Consider the following 8,695-nt stretch of genomic DNA (forward strand, 5'->3'; position numbering starts at 1 on the left):
TTGAACACAGCACCCTTATCCCAGTTATAAAGAATTCTACATAGCATGTAAGTTAAGTAGCAAAAACATATCTGACATCTCTCACAGGGAGAGATTTACTTGCATCAAGCTAAACTCACAGGTCAAGTGACCAAATTTAGGCACATAAATATCAGGCAGCATCCTGAGAACAGGAGGACTGGATACATTCCCTCCAACACTCTCCTGGCTCATCATATTTCAACTGAAAGCCATTTATAGGAGACTTTCATGTTATTCTGGGCATGTTCTGCCTGGAAGACCTGTACAAGGACAACCCCACAATTCCTGCTGAACCTGCTCCTGGATTTACCAGAAATGCTCTGCCTAATGCTCTCCTTTCCCACACCTCTCTGCTGGCAGCACTTACTCCAGGATGATGTTGTTGATGTCCTGAGTGAAGAATCTCTGCTTGCCTTCTCCCTCAGCAGCTCTGGCAGCCTGGAAGTCAGGAAATAACACAAATCATCAGCACTTCACAGCTGGCACAAGCAGCCAGGTGTCTCCAAAACCACCACTGAACTACTGCAAAACAAGGCACAGCTTTATTACACAAACTCTGTCACAGCAGAAGTGTGAACCTCCCCAGCTCAAGCCCAACCCTGCCTGACCTGGTAGCACCTGGTGACCTTCCCAGCCTGGATTCTCCTCTCCAGGTGCACTGGAGTTACCACTCTGGAGTGTTTCCTGGGACAAAGGAGGTGACTTCTCTGGCAAACTTGCCATGGGGACAACAACAGCTTCAAGCATGGTTTTAACTTCTCAGCAGATGCAGGAATATGAGCTCAGAGCTTGTCCCTGCACCAGGGAAGCTCAAACTAATCACATCTAAGGAAGGTTGAGGAGACTTATCACCAGGTTTTCTAGATCCATCTGGAAACTAAGCCAAGACACCAACAGAGAAGAGTCACAGCCACAGGGGATGTGTTACTCCCAGTCAACACCATGGAAACAAAAAAAGTCCAGTTCAGGAAGCTTCCAGAGCTATGACTGCAGCTGCCCAAAAACATCACACCCATAAAAAATATGTCCAGCAGGAAAATAATTCCAAGAGATGAATGAGATAGTAGCAAATTGCCAAGAGCTTTCAGTTTTTTCTGAGTGGGGATATAAACAAAACTGGGATTTGGCACAAGGCACCACCATGAGTTAGTGATTCCTTGCACAGGGAAGCAGACCAGGAGAGGATTTTGAAATCCCATGATTTACCACTCCAAAGTTGAGGCAGGCAAGCAATTAATTTATGCCCAGAGGGTGAACATTCCTCCCTGCCAGCAGCAAGTCATGTCAAAGGAGAAGGCTCAATGCTAAGCAGAATCCTCAGCAGGAAAATTACTCAGGAAGGAGAGGGTTAAAATCAAAGCAGTTCAAGTAGAAGAGGAAATGCCTGGAGGCTCCGTTTAACTCAGGAGATGCTCCCACCTCTGGGATGAAGAGACTTGGTTCTCAGGCAGAGGTCCAGCACCTCCTCAGTGCCACCTGAGCTCATGCCCCACAGCCCTGACCCACAGTTTCAGCTTCTTTCTTCTCTTAACATCCACAATCCAGCAACAAGAGACACAGCAGCAGGAAAATCCAAGCAGGAAAATCAGTGGGGACTCTGCTATTAAACTGTTTCACAACACCATAACAATTAACCTGATACCATGGAACTTCCAAAATATTCTCCTTTAACTCAGACAGAGTCACAAACAGCTGTTTTGGTGCTCTCTGAAACAGAAACATCCACCAAGAGCCCATTATTTTTATCAGCTGTGGCAATACTTGCTTCAGTTCCTCCTCCCCTCCCATCTGCTCACCCCCAGTGCACAACTCAGCAGAACAGCTCTCTAAGAGCAGCTTATCTTCAGTGACAGGAGTTACTCAGCATCCCTCACTCCAGCAAGAGGTGCTCTGAAGTGCCCCAGGAGGCAGAACCACCACAGAGCTCCAAGGGCATGTTTATGACTTAAAATCAGTGTTTAAAACCACCCCAGCAGCAGGAGCACAACCTCCCAGCACTTGCTGACAGGCTGATGGTGACAGCCCTCACACTACAAGGCTGACAGCACACTTTGACAGGCCAGGAAGGGATCCCTGACCAGCACCCAGTATTTTCCTTCTCCAAAACAGACTGGAGCTTCCCAAAGCACACCACACTATGGAGAAGATGGGTGAGTCCCCCAGGAGCCCAGCTGCAGGAGGAGCTACTGGTGAAAAGACATCAGATCATCCTTCTAGACATTAATAGATTCCACTCCTTTGCTGAAACCCTGGTCACTGAGAATTTCAGACTTTCTGTGCTGCCAGGCACTGACCCCCAGGAGAACACTGCATTGACCTGAGGCTGTGGAGAAGCTTCCAGAATGGAATGACAGAACTGGGATTGTGGGTGTGGAGTTTGAACAGAAGTGTGTGATATCACATGGTGGGAAACTCAGAGTTTAAGGGTTTAGAATATAGCAATATATACAAAGCAAGATGGAGGTTTTAGGGTGCAGGCTGCTCCTTCTTCTTCACCTTCTCCTCCATGGGTTTGGGTGGTTTTGTGTAATTGGATACGAAGTCCACATTGCAGATCAGGGATGGTTGGTTGTTGGGTTAAAAGTAAAAATATTTTAGGTTTAATTTCTTAATTGGACAGTTTAGCCTTAAAAGGCCTTGGAGAGAGAGATACATAGCTATTTTCTACCTTGTTAGAGCAAAGCACTGCAGAACTCACAGCTTGTGAGACTGTGACATAGATAAGAACTAATAAACAACTGAGTCTGACAAGAAATACTGTCTAGTGATTTAATCCTGACCTTGGCAGAAAAGAAGCAAAGAATCCATTACTCCCTAAATGGGACCCCAAGAACCAGACGTTAAAAATGGCTGAAGGACTCAAATTGCCAAATTGGTGCAGCTCCAGTGGTACCCAAGCTTCAGGAAAGGACCTGCCTGTGACATGGAAATGGTTCTAGCAAATCCTCAAGCCCCATCTACAGGGCTTTCCAGGCCTTCTCCCAGTGCAGAACTGTGGCAATGCTTTCCAGCTGCACCCTCTTATTTTACACACACAACACAGTGCACCCCTTCAGTGTCCTGACCAGCACAGCACATTAAAAATATTATGGTGGCATTTGTCCCTGTCATGGTTTAACCCCAGCCTGCAACTCAGCCCCACACAGCTGCTGCTCCCTCACCCAGGTGGGATGGGGCAGGAAATCACAGAGGTAAAAGTGAGAAAACCCATGAGCTGAGACAAGGCAGTGTAACAGGGAAAGCAAAAGCCATACAAGCAAAGAAAACAAGGGATTCTTTCCCCACTTCCCAAGGACAGGCAGGTGTTGAGCCATCCCCAGAACAGCAGGGCATCACATATATCATGTGGGAAAACAAATGCCATCACTCCAAACATCCCCCTCTTCCTTTTCCCCTGCTTTATCTGCTGGGCATGACCCCTGTCTGGGCTATCCCTGTTGGGATCCCTGTCCTGGCTGTCCCCTCCCAGCTCCTCCTGCCCCCCAGGCCCCTCACTGGCAGTGTGGGTGGGAGCAGCAAAGGCCTTGGCACTGGGTGAGCACTCCCTGCTCAACAACAACACATCCCTGGGTTATCACAGCACAATTCAAAACTGCCCCAAAACAGCCACTCCGGAGAAAATTACCTCTATCCCAGCCCAAAGCAGCCCTCCAGGCTCAGTAATTCACATTTCAGTCCATTCATGTCAAACTGACTTTGGAAATTACTGCTTGCATCAGGACCATGCTTTTCCAAGAGAGGTAAAGAAGGAATCCTGGTCAGCTGTGATCTCAAGTGTCACATTCAGTACCTGACAAGATCCAGCACTTGGACATCACACCTGGGCCTTAAAGGAAATCACTTAGAGGAAACTGAGTGACACAAAGGCGTGATCCCAGTGGGTCTGAGAAACTCCCACTGGAATGTGCTCTGTCCCTGGGTGCTGCCACATACTCCCAGCAGAGCTGTGCCCTCCTGTCACACACACAGAGCTGTGCCCTCCTGTCACACACACACAGCTGTGCCCTCCTCTCACACACACACACACACACACACACACACACACACACACACACACACACACACACACACACACACACACACACACACACACACACACACACACACACACACACACACCACACACACTGTCACACACACACACTGTCACACACACACACTGTCACACACACACACTGTCACACACACACACCCTCCTGTCACACACCCCCACCCTCCTGTCACACCCTCCCAGCAGAGCTGTTCCCCTGCCAGCCCCAGTGCCCCCGGGAGCTGCTGTACCTGAGCCAGTTCCTTGATCCTTTTCTCCAGGGGGGCTGGCAGCCCCTCTGGGAGGGATGGTGGCTGCCTGAACTCCTGCTCCAAGGCAGGGTCGCTGCCATCCTCCAGCTCGGGGCAGGGGCTGCCCTCGGGGGGCTCGCTCAGGAGCCGCTCCAGGTCCAGCTCGCTCAGGGAGTCCATGGCTGAGGCTGCCTGCAGCAGGTCACTGTCACTGGCGTGGCCAAAGAGGGACAGCAGAGGGTCAGCCATGGCCTCTGCCTCCCTTGGGGCTGCAGGGTCTGCAGGGGAAGGGGTCACCACTTTCTGCTCTTCGTCTTTTTTCTTCTGAGCATCCTTCTCCTTCTGGAACTTCTTCAGCATCTCCTTGACACTGAGAGCTCCAGAGTACTTCTTCTTCTTCTTCTCCTTACTTGCATTTAATGCTGTGAAGCTGCAAACAAAGGGTAGAGGGGGAAAGGGAACTGAATACAAGATCAAGGAGCAGAGGGTCCCTTCTCCCCAGTTCACTTCAGGCACAACTCCCTGGAAAGTCTTAGCTCCTTAACCAATTACAGCAGAAAAAGTATTTTACAGCTTCTAAAAGTCTCAGGCTTCTTTCTGGCTGTTCATCTCAGCTCAGAGAAGTCTGTTCCAACTCACTGCAGAGAGATGCTGGGGCCTAAACCACCTCCACAGAGCTCTGCTTTCATTTAGTTACATGAAATTATTGTTATTCCAGCAAGGAAGGTTGGGAAATGCACGATTGGTACAGAGGAACTGAGGCAGGACAGAGTTGGTGTGAAGCTTTCTGCTGTGTTAAAACCAGGAGAGCAAATTCCTTTCCTTGCTCACTTTGAAGGAATCTGATACACACTGATACCACATCAGACACATGGGCTGCTGCTGCCCAAGAGCAGATCCATGCAGGAAAAAATAAATTACAAAGAATAGTTAAAAGAAGAAGGAAAAAATTTAAGAGGAAAATACAAGAAATTGATGAAAAGCAACAGATACAGATACTGAAAGAGACAGGCCAGGCAGACCAAAGCATGGTCAGAGCTACAGCACAAGATGACTCAGAACAAAAAGAAAAATCATTCCATTTTACAGCCCAAAAGCTATAAAAGAGCTGAGCACTCATCCAAGAAATACTTTGGGCAGGAGTACAAAGGACTGCCCAGAGAGAGCAGTAACACAGCCTGCCTTGTAACCTCTCCCTCCCTGGCAGCCCCGAGCCCTTCCCACCTGCCTTTCCTCCCACAGCTTCATCCCAACAGTTGCCATTTTTCTCTCTCCTCTCCAGATCTATTCCCACTGCCAGTACCTAAGCAGAGCTCCAGAAACACCACTCCTGCAGCCAGCTGTGCCCCTCTTTGCTCACACACTGCTGCTCTGGAGCTGTGCTCCATCCCTGATCATCCCCTGCCTTTCTTTCCCACTTGGGAAGCAACAGGGGTTTGGAAAATGTGCTGGTGTTTGCAATGTGCATTCAAGCCACCCCACACTGCAACAGCTTCCTACTGCAGCCACCTGAAACAAGGTGCTGAGCAGCAAGAATTGCCTCCTCCCCTCCTTACCCAGCTTTTGGAAACTTGGACTTCTTTGATTTCTTTTCCTTGTCATAAGAATCATCCTTCTTCTTCTTCTTTATTTTTTCACCCCCATCTTTCAACTTCCGTTTCTGCAGAGGGTTAAAAACGAGTCACAATCAAAGAGTTTCCCACAATATTATATTATCCCAGAGCCACTTTGGGGCCTCTCCCAGGCATGTGAAAACACAGGACTCATTACTCGACCCCCTATATCCCTCACCACAGTTCTGGCACGTGTTGTCTTCAGCATTTGACAGCACCCCCATAATGCTGTGACTTCCAGGGTGACAGGGAGCTGCTGTCACCTCTGCTCTGGGAACCAGGTAACCCCACCAGAGTCCTATCCATGCCAGACATGCTTCATTTTACTAAGAAATTTTAGGAAACAATGGGATTTCAAATGCCTATCCCTATTCTGTCCACACCAAGTCACAAATCTCTCCCACTCTGGATGTTAACAACTTTCATGCAGCAAGCTCTGAGCTGTAACAGAGGGAATCATTGAGGAAACTGCCTTTCTGACCTTGGGACACTTCTTCTTCTTCTCTTTGACATAGTCATCCTCAGACTCAGAGGCCTGCCGGAACTGCAGCGTTCCTGAGTTGATGTAGAACCCTCCATACTTGGTGGTGAGAGAGGCAGGAACCAGCTCATCATACTGCAAATAACAGAGAACACTTCATTGGCACTGGGACCTGGTTACTTCATTCCACAGCTCAGCTGCTTGGAAGATGCCGTGGGATTCATGGAATCACAAAACCTGCTGAGTTGGAAGGGACCCATCAGATTGAGTCCAGCTCCTGGCCCTGCACAGACACCCCAACAATCCCAACTGTGCATCCCTGAGAGCGTTGTCCAAATGCTCTGGAGCTCACACAGGCTTGGTGCTGTGGCTCTGAGAAAGCTGTTCCAGTGCCTGACCATGCCCTGGGGGAAGAACCTTTTCCTGATATCCCACCTAAAGCTCCCTGGCTCAGCTCAGGCCATGCCCTCAAGTCCTGTCCCTGGCCATGAGACTGAGGAGGTTGTGCTCCCCCAGGAACACACTGGAATGCCCACCAGCACCTCCCGCCATGCAGCTGCCCCAGAGCTCTCACTCCCTGGCCCTGGCAGCCTTGTGGCTCAGTCCCAGAGGAGGCTCAGCCTCCCCTCAGCCACCTTTAGGCACTCACAGCTTCCGAGTTGTCGATGAAGGAGTCGGACTCATCGTAGCCATAGCCCATATCAATCAAATCCTGGATCCGGTCCTTCCTGCGCCTCTTGCCACCCTGAACAAGAAACAGGGACACTGGGATCACTTTTCCATCCCAGCACCACAGAGATACCCTGACACAGGACTCCAGGACACAAAAGCTATAGCAGAACCAAAGCAGGGCTGGCTCCCATCGCACTGTGCTCCCAGGGTGTGGTAAATCCAGTTTTAAGCTTTGTCATACAGAAACAAAACAGTGCAGCCAAATGAAAAACTGACAGCCAGACTCCACACTGAACTGGGTCTGCATCCCTTCACCATTCCTGCCAGGGCTCTCTTCCATAGGGCTTGCTCTTCCCCAAGGGCTCCAGCAGGTACAGACTCAGTGCTGCAGACATCAAACACGCACAGAGTGTGCCAGGGTGACCCACGGGCCAAGTCTGTGTCACAAAACAACACACAACTTGCTGCCCCAAAATGCCAAAGGGTATAAAAACCACAGTGTGGTTTTAGTGCCAGCCACAGAAATAATGCAAAAGGAAGAACAGAGAGAACAGCTAAGAGAGATCCATGCAGCAGTGTCCTGAGGGCAGTGTCCTCATCACAGCCCCTTGCTCAGAGACTCTGAACATTCCATCCTGCCACAGCAACAAGGCCTAGGAATTCATTTTTGCTTAAGGAAAACTCAATCTTATCAATCACAGTAAGTGATTTGCTGCTCACTTTAGTTCATGTAATTTCCTTTAATCACACTCATCTGATTCAGGAATGAATCTGAACTATTTTTGCAGCCCTGAGACAGAAAAAGAACATAAAAAGCAGCACATGGCACCCAGGATAAAGTACTAGGGAGAACAGGAACTTGAGAGCCAGTGAGCATTAAAAGCACTGCCTGAGACCTGGACAGCACTGCCCAGCCCAGAGAACAACATAATTTAAAGAAAAAACACTTACATATTTTTCTTCAAACTTCCTAGCAAGAGCCTCCACTTTATGCCTCTCCTTTTCCTCATCATTGAAGGGATCAGCTGGGTCTTTCTTCTGCAGAAACAAAAGGGGTAAAACAACGACAGCCAATCTTGTCACACTGCCACCAAAACTGCAGGAATTAAACCCATCCTGACTGGAGCAGCTGGGCAGAAGCTCAGATAAATCAACCTTAAAGACAGTGCTGATCAACATCTTCATCAGTGACAGGGACAGTGGGATCAGGGCACTCTCAGCATGTCTGGGGATGCCACCCAGCTGTGTGGGGTGGCTGACACACCTGAGGGATGGGAGGGCATCCAGAGGGACCCGGGCAGGCTGGAGAGCTGGGACCATGGGAACCTCATGAGGTTCAACCAAGCCAAATGCTGGAGCTGCACCTGGAACCTGAGGGGTCAGTCCAGGTTGGGAGATGACGGGATTTAGAGCAGCCCTGGGGAAGGATTTGGGGGGCTGGAGGGTGACAGCTGAACCTGCCCTGGCTGTGAGCGCCCAGAGACCCCCCTGGGCTGGGCTGAGCCCTGCTATGGGCAGCAGGAGGGGGAATTCTGCCCCTCAGGTGAGACCCCACCTGCTGAGCTGCCCCAGCCCTGGGGCCAACAGCAGCAGGACCTGGAGCTGCTGGAGAGAGTCCAGGGGGGAC

At 49.8% G+C, this 8,695-nt stretch overlaps 1 protein-coding gene across 1 annotated transcript in view; it reads right to left on the reverse strand.

Moving 5' to 3' along the window:
• Positions 1-8,695, reverse strand: part of UBN1 (ubinuclein 1) — a 27,977-nt gene that overhangs the window by 17,861 nt on the left and 1,421 nt on the right. Inside the window, 6 exon segments of the mRNA XM_031060481.1 lie at positions 389-459; positions 4,303-4,732; positions 5,859-5,962; positions 6,397-6,531; positions 7,046-7,141; positions 8,020-8,106. Coding sequence (XP_030916341.1) covers positions 389-459; positions 4,303-4,732; positions 5,859-5,962; positions 6,397-6,531; positions 7,046-7,141; positions 8,020-8,106 — 923 coding nt within the window.

The sequence above is a fragment of the Geospiza fortis genome, unplaced genomic scaffold (assembly GCF_000277835.1).
Source record: "Geospiza fortis unplaced genomic scaffold, GeoFor_1.0 scaffold114, whole genome shotgun sequence".
NCBI classification, from domain to species: domain Eukaryota; kingdom Metazoa; phylum Chordata; class Aves; order Passeriformes; family Thraupidae; genus Geospiza; species Geospiza fortis.